Consider the following 19,884-nt stretch of genomic DNA (forward strand, 5'->3'; position numbering starts at 1 on the left):
TAATCAGGCTTCCTCTTTGAAAATGTATAGTCTAAAGCATGTGTTTTATATTATGTTACAAACAACACTTAAATATATCTATATAGGATAACGTTTGAGTAAAGCTCAACAGAGATAGGCTACTATCCAATTAGAGTTTACTGCAGATTAAATACTATAATCCTTACCCATGACACACTGTACTAGCTTTCCATGCTATTATACAATGAAGATGACCGCTGACAGATTACACAGACTGTACTCCAGTATACAGACACAATGTTGTGCTTTCATTTTCATTTGAACAGCCTAACTGCACAAATACAGCCATTCTCAGGTCGCAAAAATGAGTGAAGCCCCATAGTTTCCCAATCTGGCTTGTTATAAATCTGTTCAATTATTATATAGCATTTGGGATAATGTTGTGTTGTCATCTCTCACTCACAGACAGCCCTTAGTGCCTTTTTTCAAGAGACAAATATCCCTTATGGTCACCATCATCAAATGGTGAGTATGAAATCCATCAACTATTTGTAAGTTTTTTCTTAATGAAATGAAAGTTGCATTGCCTGTGTTTATTGTGTAAATGCACATGCTCAGTTTATACGGTGGCTTTGGTTGTTTTGCTGTAACAATAACAATGTAAAGCTGTAGCTATAGTGTCGGCCATGTTGCGGAGAGACAGGGCTTCCAGAAATAAACACACACAGGCAGGCGGCCGCTGTGTGCACTTCACTGTTATTACTGTAGTGTGCCGAGGTAGGCAGTATTTCAGTGTTGCAGCATTAATGAAATGAAATAATGGCTGCAAGGTTTGCTTCGGCCACACAATTTTAAACATCTTGAAATTGGAATATTTAATTCACATTTGAGGTTTGAATGAAATGTGCAGTATGGCAAAGGAGTACTGGAATATACTTTAACTGGATTTGTGTACTTTTTATAGTATTTGTTACTTGCTAAAGAGTTTCATTTGTTTATTGAATTAATTAGTAATAAACATGTAATTACATATTTGGCATTTTTAGTCAGTACGCAAAGTTGAGCAATATTTCAGATAGCAGTTCACCCAATGTTTGTGTCTGTTTGAGGTTTATTGATGTGAGGACAAACACTAGGACAGCTTTCACACTGAAGTACAATTTAAGCTATATTGATCCAGGTGAAAGCAAAAGATGCACAGGTGTGATCTTGCTGCATGGCAGCCATCATCCTCTTGATTTTTAGAGTCATTTGTTATGCACACTGAAAAAACGTGGTAACCTGCAATTGTTACCTCAAGGATCTGATTCTAATTGATCTAAATGATTTAATATAATTTAAATATCTATCTCCTCGTTGTCACTATAATATGGTTCTCGCTCTCGGTGGGGCACGTGGTGAGTTGTGCATGGATGCCGTGGAGAATAGTGTGAAGTCTCCACACGCGCCATATCTCCGTGGTAACTCGCTCAACAAGCCACGTGATAAGATGCGTGGATTGACGGTCTCAGACGCGGAGGCAACTGAGATTCGTCCTCTGCCACCTGGATTGAGGCGAGTCACTACACCACCATGAGGACTTAGAGCGCATTGGGTATTGGGCATTCCATGTTAGGGAAAATGTTTAATAAAAAAATAACCGTGGGTGTGGTTTGGACGTGACGTTTTTTATTTACAATCACGTTTTCCAGTAGTTACGTATGTTACTATCATTAAAAATGGATAACATTGAAGCCTGTCTCTCAGAGATTGTGCAGAAATACACTTTTTTTTATATGATTTACAACACAAACTCCACAAAGACAGCGTGGCTACGACAAATGTTTGGAGAGAGATTGCGATTTTTATGAAGTCAGATCAGATAACTTGTCACCAAAAGTGGAAGGGGCTCATTTAATAAGGCAAAGAAGTGATGTAGTGCTAAAAGCGGCAATCCACGGAGAGAAAGACCTTCATTATTGGCGTTTCTTCCGTTGCTGGAACAGTGCGTTATACACCGGAACGTTACCCTCTCCAACTACTTTTAAAACGATGCAGAGCGTAGTTTAAATGCCGGCTTCGTCCACCTAAGGTGCTTTAGTTTGTCCAGGAGAAAAAAGTTTGGCTTTTTCTGTAGTATAAATTAGGCTTAAGGCACAATGTGTAGCAGAATGCTTAAAACCCCCTCACCCATTGTAAAATCACTGTAACGCAAGGATTTGTGTTTTTTATTGCTTTTATAAAACGGCGGCTACAGCAATATGATGAAAGATACCAATTTTTAATTGGTTTGTCATTGTATTATTAATAATAATCTGAATAAACAATTCCTTCTCTAAGTAGTATAGTTAATTTTCTTAACTGCAGGCTGTTTACAGTTTCTAGGCAACATAGGAACTTGGTGCATTACAGAGGACAAATTACAATCGAAAGTGATCATTCCTATGCCCTACTCACTCCAAAGTACAGAGCTCTTGATGTGGGCACTCTGAAGGGAGCATGGCATTACTGAATGAATGTGCCCTTCGCTAATAGTCTTGTGGGGGGAAATTTTTTTTTTTTGCATTCGTTTGGAACGACCCTTCGAGTAGTGTCCCCTTCCCGCAGTGCCTTTCAAGGGTGCAAAAAATGTAGTTTGGAAAATGTCTAGACTTTGAACGCAGCTTAACCAATCAGAATTCATGGTCGGAACTATCCGTTTTATAGTGAAAATTAACCCTAAAATTGTTCAGGTTGATTTAGTCAAATTCTCTCATCATTTACTCACCATCCCAGTTGTGTATGACTTTCTTTCTTCTGCAAAACACAAACAAAGATTTTTAGAAGAATATTTCAGCTCTGTAGGTCCATACAGTGCAAGTGAATGGTAGCCAGAACTTTGAAGTTCCAAAAAGCAAATAAAGGTAGCATAAAAGTAATCCATACAACTCCAGTGGTTAAATCCATATCTTCAAAAGCGATATTATAGGTGTAGGTGAGAAACAGATCAATATTTAAATCCCTTTTTACTATAAATTATCCTCCCTGCCCAGTAAATAGCAATTTGCACAAAGAATGCAAATCCCAAAAACAAAAGAAGAATGTGAAAGTGGAGATCGATAATAAAAAAGGACTTAAATATTGCTTTTTGGACCTTCAAATTTCTGGCCACCATTCACTTGCATTGTATGGACCTACAGAGCTGAAATATTCTTCTAAACATCTTTATTTGTGTTCAGCAGAAGAAAGAAAGTCATAGACATCTGGGATGGCATGAATGTGAGTAAATGAGAGAATTTTAAATTTTTCAGTGAACTATCCCTTTAAATAACATTTGTATATTTAATCAAACTAGTAAATTTAGCCTAGATGTTACCACATGAAGCAATTTTTTAAGGTTATCTAACAAAACCTTTTTTACAGTGCAGTCCAAATCCAATTTATTCCACAATTTCCACTGCATTGGCACACTTATTCTGATTGGCAGAAAAAAATCTTCAGATTTGTGTGCTTACATCACGTTACTTCTTTTATGTTGAGTTTATGGTGTTGTTTGGATTCAGAATGGGTTGTTGTAAATTAATGGCTGACGGTGACTGTAGTGTTTGTAGTGTTTTACATGAATCTGATGTAAAAATCATGTAAATGTTTTGGCTCTCAGCATAAAGTTGCTGTATATTGGGATGTTGCTGGAAGGTTTACCTTTGTAAATATCACAAGTTCCCCACAGGTTCAAGCCTCTCTGAAGCTTAATATTTGTATGCACTGCTGTTCATGCAGTTGCCCATTTACAACAATCATTTGTCCATAATAGCAAATTGTTTAGGGCTGAGACTATGCACTGAACAGATGTAATGTTATATGTTTGTCTCCTAAAGTGACCCTGCTCCAGTTAGTAACTGCTGACCATGTTGGCTCACAACACGGAAAAAGCCTCAAACAGGAAGTGGGGCCATATCTCACAAAAAAATACTCTTTCAAACTAGAATATGAATTTTATAAAGAAGTCTGGGGTTTTTCAGGCCTTTCTGGATTAGAAACAGAACTGAAACAGCTCTTTATCCATTCTGGGTTTTGTCCTTCTTTCTTATAACCATAAAAGTTAAATGTGTGCATTGCACACAGGGCAAATCTGGGCATGTCCTCCATTTTGTTACTTTATTGTAGTACAAAAGACATTTCGTGTTATTACAGCAGGGCCTTAACCACCACATGGAGGAGTACAGGAATTTGTATTGAAATAAATGCACTGTCAATGTCATATTCTTAAAAAGTTACCTTTTCTCCCCCCAAATATTGAATAGATGGTTACATCCAGCAGTCCTTGACAGATTAATTAGATTTAAGTCATAATTTATGGAACAAGAATGTAAATCTGTTAGACTGCTGTCTATATTTGAGTAAAAAAGAAGCAAAAACTTAAGTAGAATGCCATGAAGCAAAATTAGAAGAAAAAAATCTTATGTAATATTAGCACTTTTCCAAGGAATTCTTGTATTCTGTCCCTGCCATTCCAGTGAACCTCTGACCATGCATTCACCTCCAAAGAAAAGAAAAGCCATAGTAAGATGCCCAGTTGTTAAAGTACAGTAATTAAAGCAAGATTTAACACACAAGGAGTAGAAAAGGCTCTTTTCCTGGCATTGGGGCTAAGAGGGAGGGGTACAACTTCTGGTAACTTTAACAGAGGTGTGTTCCTGGGTGAGGCCTAAGGAAAGAGTTCAAGACTCTCAGTTGCTGACATATAAGGTCAGAAGTTGGCAATATTTCAATTCATAGATACACTTACCTGTGGGTAAAGGTTAAAGTACTGTATATATTAAAGAGAGCAGATGTTCTCACTTGTGAAGGTTGTGGATTGGAAGTGCAACAACATGTAATACATGAAATAAATACATTTTGAGAAGTTAAAAAATACTGACTTATCAAAATCAACACATGAATGGATTTTCACTGACAATTGCTTTGCAAAGTAGATATTTCTATAGAAAATAGAAAATGTTGTTACATGTATGCAACAACCTCCACTTTTCAGTTGATATGTAGCTTTATTATAGACTGTATGGATCATTTGGCCCTCTGTTGATGCCTTGGTCAAAGCTTTGTGTTAGTAGGGATGCCAGAAAGTAACCCACATTTAAAGTGTGTTTCCAGAAGCATGGTTTTCCGGCATACAGAGAGTTCTGCTAAGGGATGCAAAGTGTGTTAATTGCAAATGTGCGAACAAGAAGTAACGTGCAATGCACATGTAGTAAAACACACACTGATACGTGCGCTCATATCTGTGCCATGTGTTTGTTTTGGTGCCTCTTTCATGTATTTCAGGTCATAAACTCCAGAACAAATTGTTTAGAGCCTCTAAAAATGTTCTTAGACAGAAAATTCTCCAGGGTGTCTGTTAGCTGGACTCCCCTTAAACTGCTCTGATTGAACAACCTTCCCTGTTTTACGATCACTGCATCTTGTTCAGGCTTACCTGGCAGAGGACACTGCAGTCAGTATTGTCATGTCCTTGATTTAAACAGAAGTGTGGTCTTCTTTTTATTGTAAAAACCCATCCAGCATTTTCAGGCAATAACTGCCTATTGTTTTGCTCTAAAATCCCTCTGTACTGTGTCAACACTCAGGTTAATAATCAAACCTCGATCTGAGATATCATTTGCTCACATATGTACAAACACACACACAGAGAAATGTTTGAAAAAAATGTACTTGGGGACATACCATAGATTTCTATTTTGTTTGTATACATTTATATTTATATATTGTAAATATTATATTGTAAATATGGCATGAGGGTGAGTAAATGATGAGAGAATTTTCATTTTTGGGTGAACTATCCCTTTAAAGTTAAACCCTCCAAAAATTGGCCCCATTCACTTCCATTATAAGTACCCTACTGTAACCTTGGTTTTTCCTTTTTTTCAAGAAAAGGAGGGACGCGTTGAAATAATATTTTTGTGGTAATCAACATTATTCCACAAATGCTGTTGATTGAGCTTAACTTGTATTGAACCCGGAATATTCCTTTAAGGGTACAAACTAAACTACAGCTAAAGACCTAGGTATACTTCCATTTTGACACGAACGCTCAGCGTCTGCATACAGTCGAACGCGAGCCTGTCAAATATACTCCATATAACTGTGCACGCATACACAAGCGGTTGGCCCATGCGCGTTATGGCTATGAGACACCAGACTTTCTGTTCAGGAGTTTAGACCCATAAAGATGTATATATATTCCTTCAGACTCCAGTTATCTCCTGACCTCTTCACACACCTGCTCTTGATTTGCACATCAACTGTTGTCGTTTTTACTTTCATCTTCTGACGTTTAGCACCGATTACATCATCTTCTAGTGCTTCTTCGTGACAGCAATGGCTCAAAATGTAAGTGTTACCACACAGTGGACCCACTAATTAGTGCAAATAACTCCTGTCCGAAGCATACTTTGGGCTTAAAAATGAACAAACACACCAGAGAGATCCAATTTACTGTTCTTGTAGGATAACAGAGTGCAGAGATCAGAAAAAAAGTCTGAACCTCTGCTGCATGATTACAAATGACTGCTTTGGTCTGCTTTTTCTTTTTTAAATCAAACCACCTCCGAAAGGCATTATCTGCCTGCTTGGCAACACCTCCCAGCCACTCTGTCTTACAATGACACCAGATCATACAGTTGCGTCCTGTTTTACAATGGAACACTGCAGTAAACCATCAATTATCTCATTACAAACCCCATCATTATATTACACTACAGTACATCATCCGCCACAATAACTTCACTTTCCATAACTCCAGCCCTAGAAACTCCAAGCTATAGCATAAGCATGGAATGGTAAATTGCGTCATCCATTCAGCCTAAAGGAATTAGAAAGCTTTCTATGTTGTAATTTTTCAGTTATTCATGGTAAGGCTGAACATTTTTCCTAAGCTCATATGGAAGCTGTAAATCCATTGCCTCCATTGCTTGTTTCTGGATTCAAATAGTCAGCATGCTACTAAAGCAATAGCAAGGAAATGGGATTTTATTTAAAAAAAAATTCTAAAATACCCTGTAATGCTCATGGAAGTAATTTAATGTGCTTGAATTCCAAGCTGGTTTCACTTTCATGTGTTTAAACCAACATGTTTCTACATTGATTTTCAATGGAAGTGTTCACACACACTCCATCTTAACATCACAGCATTGTTGAAGCAAAAAAAATGAAATTTGCTTACAAATCCCACATTCGCTCTGGACCATCATAGGTGTCCCTTGGGACACTGTTGTTTTCCCAGTGTCCAGAAAGAGACAAATATTATGTTTTGAAAATTCACTACAAGTGACATCTATGTTTTCAAGTAATACTCAGTAAAAAATTAAGTGTAACAAAGTGGCACTGCAGGTCCTGTTTTTCCATGCCAACTCTGACCTCATTTCTCATCAACAGATCTGTCCTCACAACCAAAATATTTCCATAGCAACCCAGCTGTCGGCCAGAGCATGCTTGCTATGTACACTACACCTCTTGAAGTGTGCTTTGTCAATGCATCTGAATTATGGAGGATCTGCAGATGCATCTGCTCTTGGTTTGAGAGCCTTGTTAAAGGGATAGTACACCCCAAACTGAAAATTCTTTCATCCTTTACCCACATTTATGTTGTTCCAAATCCATATGACCTTCTTCTAAGGAAAACAAAAGGAGCTTAGCAGAATGTCTGAGCTGCTCTCTTCCATACAATGAAAGTGGTTGGAGACCAGGGGCTGTAAAGCTCCGAAAGAACAAAAAGCACAATAAATGCTTAGTAAAAGTATTTCTTATGATTCATGGACTATATTCAAATATATTCATCACTATATTCATGTGATAGTTTTGTTTGGGGATCAGACACCTTCATAGCAGCTTGGACATTCTGTTATAAAGAACTCATTTTGTGTTCCACTGAAGAAAGTCAGTCAGAATTTTCATTTTTGGACAAAATTCCTTTAAGCCACTGACCTTCTCCTCCACATCTGCAGCAGCTGTCCAGACGGCTGATGTATTTGTGGATGCCATTTTGTGCGGCACTCATAAATTGAGGGCTCTTTTTATCAGTGACATTTGAATCCGTTGTAACAGATTCACAGCCATTTTTTGAATCCCACAAATTTCCTGTTGCAAATGCTCTTGTGAATTAAAGCCATCTGGGGTCACAGAGGTCCATTTGAGACATTTGACCATCCACAATGGGGTGATTGTGGTGGTTTTTGTAAAGATATTCTTACGGCGGGTCAATAAAAACTGCAGGCGGCAGGAGTCTAGGTTGCTGACAGGATGGGACACAGAGTGCCGCTGTGATCTCAGCAGTAAGACAATATGGAGATGTTTGTCATACCTGTGCAAGGGCACACCAGGAAGTATCCCAGGAGCAGGAGCACAAATCCTCATGCAAGATGGCAATTTTTGCCTACTACGTCAGAAAAGACATAAGCTTTGATCCAAAACCTAGTTAAACCATCCTAACCATTATCAAGCTGCTAAATCAATACACAGATTGACCACGTTAACAAGCACTTAAGAAAATGGTTTAATCCAGGGTTTTTTGCAGAAAGCAGCGTTCTGAGAACGTAAACAAGAACGCTGTTTTCCTTTTGCCATTTAAGGGATTAACAGAAGGCAGTTTAACACATCCAGGTTTCTCCCAGAGATAACTGTTTATGTTGCCATGTAAACCCATTAGGGGCGTTCTTACAGGTTTTCGGATCGGATGCCTAATGTCATAGAATGGAGCCCTACATCATATAAACAAGTCAACACAGCAAAAAAGCATTCAACATTTCTGGGACTACAGTGGGAAAAGGGAAAAGCAGATACACTGTAAAATATACCCATTTATACACACCAATTTAAAATATCGACCATCCCTCACGTTCCTGTATATGCACTCATACATTGGGGGAATCCCGGAGTTGGACGTTAGAGGGAAACCCCACTATTGAATCTCACTTCCGCTGCATGTCGCGATGGAAAGTTAAGGAAATAAACACAGCAACAACTCTGGAATATCTGGAAAGAAAGCGTAGCAACAGATAATAAAATAGCGAAGTCTTCTTGGGTCCCACATTTGTTATTTACACAAGTTTTGCAGGGAAATTACGTTGCTGTGGAGAAAGCTGCTTACTGACCGAGCCGCATGTATACGGGAGTAAAGAGAAAGCCGTGTACACAGTGCATATAAACAGGAACACCGCTTTGCTTGCTATGTTCCTCATTTGTAGGATGCTTTGGATAAAAGCGTCTGCTAAATAACTAAATGTAAATGTAATTGTGCCAGCTTTAAGCAGCTTTCTAGCAATAAACGTCTTTCTGGTGTCCGTGTAAACGAGCTCAATGTTTATGTGCACAAAGCATATTTGTGGTGACCTGCTAAATGATGTTTATTTTAGTGATGTTGTCCTGCAGCCGAAAACATTGCAGGATGGTGGGGTTGCTCTCATGAGGCCTATTGTGTACCTCTGTAAATGCAGGCTTTGCTGTGGACAGAGGACAGCCAGTTCAGAGAGGACAATAGAGAGGTCATCGAGGTAATGGAAGAGCTGAACATTGCACAGAGGAAGGCAGAGTGGGTGATGCCAGGGCACAAATGAGAAACAGGAAGTAGAACTATTAGAAGAGCACCAATCAAAACAAGCAGAAAGAATGTGAAGGAAGGGAGGGAATGTCGGAATTATCCATGGGGACAACTTAGCAGAATTCAATTTTGCCGCTGTAACATGTTTCAGCTTGTTAACATGTCATGTGGTTTAAGATATCATTTATTAGGTAGGAATGTTAAAAGTATATTTAAAGTCAACATTAAATGATGTTCGCAACTCATTTTACTTCCATAATCTGACATAATTTAATACAGGATAATGTAGGGCAGGACATGATTATGTCCATCGGGTGATTTGAGTTATGTTGTTTTGCCTCTTTAGGGGCCGTTCAGACCAAGTGCTATTGCGCTAAAAAAGCTGGACACCGCTCAACATATATAACAGAAAACAGGTGTCTCAGACACGCTTTTAAAAGGTGTCATTCTATTTTACTTGCACTCCTGCACAAGACACTAAAAAACAGCTGAATGTGGCCCAACTGTCAGAGACGTCCATCTAGCACATGTTTACATAGAACAACTATGGAAAAGAGTGCAGACAGACACAAAAAAGCAGCCTGGTATCATGAAAATTACGTGACTGTGGCTACATTTTTGCTAAATAATTTTACGTGGTACGTGACATGTATCGTGGCAGTTTTAAGGTGAAATGTCCTCTGTGTGGCACTAAAAATGAGTGAAATATCTTCCAAACAGATGAAGTTTTTAAGGGTTACTACTCAGTCAAGTTTTAATAAAGAAAACCTTGAACTTAAACCTAAACCTAACCGATAGTGTCATAAAAGCAAATGTGAGATGTAAAAGGCAAATGCTGAAGCAACCATGTCAGTATGTGGCTCTTATAACACTGTTGGCTCACAAGTCAACTCAGCGGGACTCGTTCATTTGCAAATAAAGTGCTTTATCAGTTGAGCTACCGTGCAATATGATGGAGTTTGAACAAGCTTGTAAATGTAGTTGGTTATGTAATACAAACGTTAAGATGTATCACGTTACCTTGCATACGCTATAGTAAAAGTGTTTAGATGTCATAAGAAAGAATTATTTTAGGAATAGTACGAAAAATATGATAATCTGCCGTTTTACCCATGATTTATGTGAAACTGAATAAAAGTAATTTTTTGTTGTAGCATTAGTGTTTATTTTACCAAGAAACTGCCTCAATATGCACAACGAGCCATGTAAAAATCATTTTGCAAAAATTTAGTTATAGTAGTAACTAGTTTTGTCAGTCATTTAATTTTTTAAAATCACGATTAATCGCATAATTTTTTGTAGTTAATCGTGATTAATCGTATATTTTGAAAGTGCTGAAATTTGACTGTAAATATACTTCTTTTCCTGTCAAAATGCATTTATTTCCTTCTCATGAAAGAAAACAAAACAATATGTAACAATATAATGCTTTATTAACATTTTCCAAACAAAGCCTTCCACAGTATAAAGATAGAAATGCACTAAAATAGCATTAAACGTTTCCCAAAGTCTAAGTGGGAGTTTGACTAATTGAAAGAACTAGTCTTCACATAGGTTGCATATTCTTTGCAATGGGCATTAAATCTCATAAACTCTCATCCTCCACAATAATAATCAGCCTGCAGATTGTGGCTATCCGCTTTGTTACAGCAATCGTGACGCTGTATTCATGATTTGCGTCAGGGCGTCAGCGCCGATTTGAACTTCATATGAAAAGCACTTGCAGGCAAAAACATCTCATTCTGCATTTGATGATAGTTAAGACTTGTCGTGCTTCTGTGGTAATTAAAATGTGCCTTACTTAGGCTGAAAAATACTTGATTTCTGTCACAAGTCCCATCTGGGCTTGTTTTGTACAACAACTAAAGTCCAAAGCTACTTTCTCCATCATTTGATCACTGACACGGCTGTTGTGGGTGTTTGTGGTGTGTGTCAGTGTAATGAGTCCGGGCAGACACATCGCAAAGGTGCCACCCTTCTAACCAGTGTTTATGCTAGTTTATGCAGTATTAACAGTAAATGCGGTAATCACGATTAAGAAACATTAACGCATTAAACCTTTTAAAGGTGCACTCAGTATTTTTTTCTTCATTAAAAAAGTTTAACTCTAAACCCTAAAGACATGAATTGTAATTTTGCAATATATGTAGGAAATCATGATCACTCACGTTAAAATGAAGACTTCAGTTATAAAAACTATTTTATTCTACATGGAGAGGGTCCGCACATGGGGGCTGTTAGAATCACATGACCAGCCGAATATTACTTGCTTAATCTCAGTAAACGTCCTGATATTTGACACTTTCACTCATTGATTAAAGTAATCATGGCTGACCGTGAATACTACATTTCTACAATGGCATCTGAAACTGAAATCTATTGATTTTAAATGATGCTGCATCCAAGCTGCTAGGTGTCAGTGTAAGTCCAAGATGACACAAAGACAAAAGAGTGTACCTTTAAATTAATTGAATGTGTTAGCTCTAATAGTAACATGATTCTTTAAGACCAGGTTGCAAAAACTTGTGCGGCCCTTTATACTGTTTATGTGTGCATTATCCAAGCATGCATTTGTGATTCTATCTCCATCCACTTCTTTACAGATGTGTACGCCCGCCAACACACCTGCAACACCACCAAACTTCCCCGACGCACTCACCATGTTCTCGCGACTCAAAGCCTCAGAAAGCTTCAACAGCAGCAGTCCCAGCATGGCCACCTCGCCCCCTCCACCTCCAGTCAGCTGGGGCATGACCCCACCCGTGCCCAACCAGCAGGGCTTATGGACTCAGGGGCCTTCCCCTCAACAGGCCCATCCACCCCCCGGCTGGCCCTCAGCTGTCAACCAGCAAGCGGCAACCGAACAGAAGGCAAGTGTCGCCATGGAGGCCGAGAGATGAGGGCCCGGACTAGACTAGAGGAGTGAGGGCAGGGGAGAGAGGTTTAGGGGAGGGTCAGGGGAACTCATTTTTCTCACTCACCAAACATGGAGGGGGGAGAGAGCTACACCAAGAATAACCAAGCAACATGGACATATACAGAAGAGGAGAGAAAGTTAATACAAAGGTAAGAAGAGAAATGAAACAAACGCACATTGTATTACTAAGTAACAGAGCAACTGAAAAATACTGAAATTGTTTTCTATAATAAAAGTGTAGTTTAACATATATGGGACTATGATCATTGCGCCATGGATTATTTCTGGTATCTTCTGAAAGATGGACTTTTATCATCTAAGGCAGTGATTTTTCTCATCTTTAACTTTTTATTCTTTTATCTGGTGTTCTTTCTTTATGCAAGACCTGTTGTTCATTACAAGAGTTGACATTGCATGTGCATTTGCAAGATCTGTTTTTGCCGTTTTTAACTAAATAGTATTCCTTGCAAACATTGATGTGTACAGTTTGTGACACGAACACATACTCAAACATCAAGTGTATTGGACTTACATTTCCTATCCCCATTGGATAATGGGACTTTTCATACCTCACTGGTCACCTGACTCTACTCAACCAATCAGGGAATCTCACTAGGATATTTTTTCGAACTCGAACCGGATTTCACATAACGCTTTGCTTTATCCATCATGCAGTGACTCACTGATGTTACCCAAGATTGTATGTATTGATCTGTTGATTTATTGACTAAAAGAGCTGGATATTTTATAATCATGGTAAAATGTATTATTTAAACCTTTTTGGGGGGAGGGGGCACGAGGGGAGCAAGCTGGTTAGTTGGTGTAGGGGTGTTTGATGAAACTGTTGATTCTTAGTTGGGGAGGACAAATCCAAGTCGCTAAAAGCGACAAAACTAGACTACTATACAACATTTTTGTAAGCAGACTTGCCACTTTGCATGACGTATTCATATGTATATCATAATTTGTAGTTTCTTGCTTTTGGGGGGAATTCTACATGAACGCTTTTCGAGAATACTGTCTCATTAGGTGTTACAGAGAGAATGATATCTCTAATTCAGGGTATAGGTTCCATCAGCTTTTCTATTGCCCTTTATTTAATAAAGTATTTTAATGTCATTTTAATTGTTTCTTATTGGATGCAAACAATCATTTTCAAGAGGGAATGCTATCAGTAACTTATCATACAGTTTAGTTTTCATTTTCCATTTAAACCAATTTCTGATCAAAACTTGTCTTTTGGTGTCACTTGTTCCTAAATGGGTTTCCATGTATGTTTTCCCCTGTATGACTGTATTGATGCCATTCCCACAATATTTGTGGACTACCTGATAATTAACTTCAATCATTGTTTTTATTCCTAAATAAATATTGTATGTCCTATTATGTGACTGTTTTTGAGTGGATGGTCCATTCTTGTTCTGAATATTCATTGTACAGGTCACTTTATTAAAAGATTGGTAATACACTTTACAGTAAGTTGGTATACATTTACATTAGTTAGTGCAATAGTTAACATTACTAATAATACTTTTACAGCACATATTAATCTTGGTAATGCTAAGTTCTACACTGAACATAACATTTGAACATGAAATGTTGTATATGTTAACATACAGTATTTTCTTACAATTAACAATAGTATATTTATAAACGAACAATAATAACAATAATAAGAAAATGCAGTAAAATATTTTGTTCATTGCTCATGATACCTTATGTATGAACTAATGTTAACGTATAGAACCTTATTGTAAAGTGTTACTGAAAATGTATTAACAATATTTTTTTTCTTTGGTCTATATTATTGATGTCTCATCATTTCTGTATTCAAGATAATGTGAAGAATTACTTCATGTTAGTCAATATGTGAATGTAAATATGAATGTTTTGAGCCCAACAGGAAAAAATATATTACTTTCTATTTTCCCTTTTACTTAAAAATTCACATACTGTATTTAGTCATCACAACAGCACATCACTCTCTGTCTAAGTTGAAGGACAATGCAGTTCTTACATCAGAATGTGACTGTAATTCCTTGCATACTGATTAGATGTAGAGTTAATTCATTGGGATCTCATAGAAAAACTTCAAAGACTACTTAGAAAACAGTAAGTGACTTATTCTCTGCACTGAAATTTTTTTTTTTTTTTTTTGAAGTGGGGTTTACTTAAAAAAAAAAAAAAAAAAAAACCTAGGAAACAATTTCCATGCAGAAATTGCTAGGAAATTTAACAGACCATATTTTCAAGTAAAGGCTACACACAATTCTTGGTGGCTTCTCAAGTAAATTTTCCTTTGCAATACTCTGTTTCAAGTAAATTTTACTCACTCTTTGTTTGTACATTTTATTCAAACAATGTAGCACTGAATTAAGCCATACTTTTACAAGTGTACTTGTAATACACGTACCTAGTCTTGTACCACTTGACACACGGAAGCTTTATGCATGCTATGTAGTCAATTAGACAACATCACCTTGCAATAATGATGATTGACACAAAATACAGAGCTATGCACACAGACCTGAACAGATAACATGATGACAGTCAGTAACAATAACAGAAAAAAGTTTTTTTTTTTTTTTATCATGAAAAGGTAATTTTGAGTAGAAACTTAAGAATTCACAAAAAAGTTACCAAACGTAACAACAAAATCAACAATAAAATTGGTGTATATCAACTTGCAAACAGTAAAAAGATGCAAGCTCATTAATTATTCAAGCCCTGTGCATGCTGGGAATATCAATTTTGAAAATGTAAGTAAAATGTACTTCTTTTATTTGCTTGTGAAATGTATTAAAATTAGTAAATAAATATGACAAGGTTTTCTCCTTTAGGAATCATACATGAGGAGACATTGTAAAGATAACAAACAATCATAAATAATATTTACTTAATCTATAATGCTATATTTACTTCACCACAAAACCACTTTTTTTCCAGTGTGGAATATATGCTAAAATAGGCATAAACATACATGAGATATTTCAAGTAAGCCAAGGCGCTTCAGAGGGGGATATGTGAGATTGGTTGGACGTCCTCACACTCATTCATTACCTTTACTTAAGTTAATTTAAGAAAGTTTTTAATAGCCATTTAATTAAGTTACTTTTCATTCAGTTTCATTAAACCAACATAATTTAGTAGGATCTGGTCAACTCAAATTATTTAGGTTAATCAAACTTTTTTTTTTTTTTTGCTGGTCTAATGTAATTTAATTAATTTATTAAGGTTTATTTAAATAATTGTCTACTGTTTGTTCAAATTAACTTTTTTTTTTATCGTTAGTATATGCCAGGTGATCAAGTGTAAGGACAGTGAAACTATTGCACTGTCAGTTTGATAGCAACTGCTTATAGAGCTCAGCAGCATACAAATCAAGCATCACTTGAGAATGCAAGTCCATCCTCAACCAAAGCATAAGATCCATTTTCACCACAATGATAACCCCCCAAAACTCTAGCCAAACAAACACTACTTTAAAAAAATTATACAACAGAACAGTAAACATGATCAAAACTAATCCTGTTCTTATCTTGCTCAAAAATGCATAACATAACACTTAGTTTCAACATTTGTTCACACCATCCAGTCCCCTACAAAGCATGCTGGGAAATCGAAATACTCTGGCCAGTTTCATCAATGCTACAAAAAATTAATGTAGACCTTACTCAAATGGATTAAGTAAACTTAAATTTGACAAATTTAATTTAATTTAATGTAATGAATTTAAGTTAAGACAAAATGTTCTAGAATTGTGTTGCTTTAGTTAATTTAATTAAGTGAACAACCTGCAAATTTTTATTTATTTTTTTTCTTTTTTTTTGAGTGCATTTCACCTCTGAATCAACCATACCGTGAGAGGAGAGTCTTCCTCTTTGTCACCTCACTCTGTTTGTATGTTCTTTGCTCTGTGTGTTTGTGTTTTTCCAGGAACAGGACCTGAAAACCATAACATTGCCAAGTTAGCAAGCAAACCGGCATTTGCACACATGGTGCTTTTGTGTGTGAGGTGAACCTTGGCCTGGGCCCTCTTACTGCAGTGGCCATGCCATGCAGTCCTGATCCAATTTCAAGCAATTTTAGCTGTGTCCTGTGGTGTGCTGTAATTCATCTAAAATTATATTAAGCAACATTTTTCAATTCTTCTATAATTATACATGCAGTTTTTATGAGCTCATATTAATTGTGAGACCACATGGAATATTTGTACTCTAAAAAATGTATTTGTCACACCGCAGACCATTTAAATGAACTAGCAAAGGCAAGGTGAAGAAAATTGTCAATAACTGAAAGGTATATTTCACAAAAAATCTATTCTGTCATCATTTACTCACCCTCATATTGTTACAAAGCCATATCTCTTTCTTTCTTTCATAAGAGCACAAAATGAGACATTACGATAAAAGTCACAATTCACTTTTATTATGTGGGGGTAAAATTTCAATAAAAGTGAATGGTGACTGAGGCTAACATTTTGCTTAACTTCTTTTGTGTCACATAAATTAATATAGGTTTGGAGGGTAGGTAAATTATGGATATCATTTTTGGGTGAACTATCTCTTTAAAAGAAATAGTGACCAGTTATAGAATCTAAGATATATGCTTTCCCTTATACATGTCAATTTTAGCCTAAAATTCAGATGTTGAATGAACAAAAGTTGATGGATATGTTAGACTGTATGTCAACTATCCACATATCCCTGTCATAGATTCACCCTCTTAAAGGGGCCATGACATGCCTTTTTTTATTATTATTTTAATATGTTCATTGAGGTTCACTTATAATATTAGTAAAGTTTTTTGTTAAAAAAAAAAAACAGTCAATATAATTTTCCAAACTCATTCTGACCCTTTGTCATAAATGCTCGGTTTTGGTGCTGCTTTTCCTTTAAGACTTGACAGTAAACGCTCACTGTTATGACTGACTTTCTGCTCTTGACTGACCTGTGGCCTGTTGCATGAAGCTAGTTGAACAAACTCAGAGTTTCAGAGTAAGTTTCAGGTTGACAAAACCAAATATAGCCAAACTGGTTTAGATCGGGTTCAGCGATCTCAAGAAGCTCAGTACAAACGTTCTCTGTCAACTCAGAGTTTGATCCTGAGTTCGTGATTAACCCTGAAGCTCGTGCACATGAATGAGTGACGTCTGCCACCAACAGCCGAGTTGACGCGATTTACTTCTTGCAAGACATTCAGCATGATTTACATCTCCACTGAAGATCAAGAGATAATTATGAAAATATGAAGAATTTTAACATTTACACAGCATGAAGAAACACTGCTTCTGCCACACAAGAAAAAAACTGAATATAATGTGTAATTTAACTGATATAGGCTCACAGTAAGACACAGGCTTATTAATTTTAAAAGCATAAAAATATATATATTTATATAAAATGCAAAAGCTTTATATAATTTAATGAAGTACAAGCAATGTCACCTTGTGTGATAGTCTACAATATAATTTTAAACAGAATATTTGTTCATGTGCAAAGACTCGTCACACAATAAATTTGTCGAGGTTCTCAGCATTACGCAGTGCATACAGGTACAGTATGTAAAGAAATGCAAAGAAACTCAATAATACATTTTAATTTGCTGCTCAAAAGATAAAGGGCTCTATTTTAGTGAGTGTGCAAAGCGCAGCACAACGTGCTACGACCATGCATTACATCTTATCCAATTTTTGTGATAGCGCTAATTCTAAGTGCAATTTCCGTGCCAGCGCAAAGCGTAACTGGCTGTGGGTGGGAGTGTTTGCGTTATCTGTGGGTGTAAGCACGCAAACTGTCGGTGTATGGTATGTAAATATAGTGGCGCAAAGCACAATTTGCTATTTTCCTAAGAATTTGGTCAATTTAATACCACCTCTTAACTCAGCACAAAGTCCAAATTCAGTTCCTACATTTCCAGTTTGGAGATTTCATGAGCAGGTCATAATAAAGTTCACGTCCAAACTCTTAAAGTACAGAAAATCAAATTAAGTCCCTTCAATCACTTTTGAAGCCATTTGTTGAAACAAAAAATTATGAGATTTGTGTTAAACTTTCTAGAGGTCATGGTTTATTTTTTCAGTTATTATTATTATTATTATTATTATTATTATTATTTTTATTGTTATGTTTATATGTATTATTATTATTATTATTGTTGTTTATTTACAGTTATTATAATTTAATTTTGACTAGTAATTTTCCACCAGTTGTCGTAGAGTGATTTTAAAGTCACTGCAAAAGGGTCCGGTGAAACAAGTTGGAGTAAAATGTTTGGTTTTAAATAGATTTTTTTGACAATTTCATTATTTTTATTATATTTTTATTTCATTTGAAGTGTAATTTGAATTTAGAAATATTTTTGGATAAAGGAATTAAATTTTTCAAAACCAAAATCGACCGGTAGAAGTGAAGTGCATTCTGATACAATCACTGTTTATACTAGCAATGATTTGTATGTCAGTAGATGAAAATTATTAATAATAATTACTTAATTTAACGGCACATACATCCAAATTCTGATGAGAAAAAATGAGATTTTCCATGCATATAAATGGAGTGTGTTGCTGTCATAGTATGCCTGACATTCATCAAGGATGCAGTTAATGCACAGAAGAACGTAATTTTCAATTGTACTAATTCATTGCATACAGTCCATTTACACTACCAACTTCTTATTAATGTGCTGTCTTTGTTTAAATCATTGGTGCTTGAGGGAATGGACTATATAATAGGATGCAGACGTTGAATAACCGGAGAAGAACCTCAGAATTAAATGGCACTTGGTTACACCTTTTGAGCGGGCGATTTTGCCAAACCCACTTGCGCCTGGACTTAGCGCATGCTTGTACGAAAATACCAAAACTTCATGGCCATACCCATTGACTTTGCGCTTATGACTTAACGCATTGTATTGCGCATAATGCTTGTGCTCTTAAAATAGGGCCCAAAAGGTTCCCTGATCTCTCACATAAACCATCTTATAATATCTTAATATGTAGGTATAATATATTAAATCATAATATATAAATCTAAATTCATTTAATATATACATTTCCCCATGAAGTGTGCTTTAGTTTGGAGCGAGAGATACGGGGGAGTAACTTTATTGCATCAGAGATGTCACTTTACTCATTGCTGATTGGTTCAGCATCAGTTCGCGATCTGTAAACCAGAAAAAGCCTGCTCCGGAGCAGGATAGCCGTGTGGCATAATTTGCCATAGCGATGAACACTGGTAAAAAATGACCCACCTTCTTGAGCACGAAAAACCAGAGTTTGCTCAAATTAAACTCAAACTTACCTGGGTAGCTACTGAAACCAGCTTTGTGCAACAAGCCACTGCTCTCTTCTTTCCATCTTACTGCTCACCGCTACTGAGTGGGATGTGGAAGTGTAATGGTAAAGCAGTGGTTGGTGTTGATGTGGAGGTGGTCAGATGCACATGTCTACCAA

At 36.6% G+C, this 19,884-nt stretch overlaps 2 protein-coding genes across 3 annotated transcripts in view; both read left to right on the forward strand.

The window, feature by feature from the left end:
• LOC127422897 (lipopolysaccharide-induced tumor necrosis factor-alpha factor-like) overlaps positions 1–19,884 on the forward strand; it is a 31,386-nt gene that overhangs the window by 457 nt on the left and 11,045 nt on the right. Inside the window, exon 2 of the mRNA XM_051666727.1 lies at positions 427–486. Within this exon, the coding sequence (XP_051522687.1) occupies positions 427–486 (60 nt within the window). The remainder of the gene's footprint in view (positions 1–426; positions 487–19,884) is intronic.
• On the forward strand, positions 6,261–13,814 carry LOC127422899 (UBA-like domain-containing protein 1). Of its 2 annotated transcripts, XM_051666729.1 has the most exons (3): positions 6,261–6,309; positions 9,411–9,467; positions 12,118–13,814. In XM_051666729.1, exons 1-3 carry the CDS (start codon positions 6,298–6,300, stop codon positions 12,412–12,414), a joined length of 366 nt encoding a protein of 121 aa, XP_051522689.1. In that variant the 5' UTR covers positions 6,261–6,297; the 3' UTR covers positions 12,415–13,814. The 2 variants fall into 2 exon arrangements, with proteins under 2 accessions (XP_051522689.1, XP_051522690.1); XM_051666730.1 differs by lacking the exon at positions 9,411–9,467 and having other exon boundaries at positions 6,268–6,309.

Source organism: Myxocyprinus asiaticus, chromosome 32, assembly GCF_019703515.2.
Source record: "Myxocyprinus asiaticus isolate MX2 ecotype Aquarium Trade chromosome 32, UBuf_Myxa_2, whole genome shotgun sequence".
Classification (NCBI taxonomy): Eukaryota; Metazoa; Chordata; class Actinopteri; order Cypriniformes; family Catostomidae; genus Myxocyprinus; species Myxocyprinus asiaticus.

Coding starts and splice junctions, on each gene's coding strand:
- LOC127422899 (XM_051666729.1), top strand. Junction 9,468..12,117: donor ACAATAGAGAGGTCATCGAG/GTAATGGAAGAG, acceptor ACTTCTTTACAG/ATGTGTACGCCCGCCAACAC.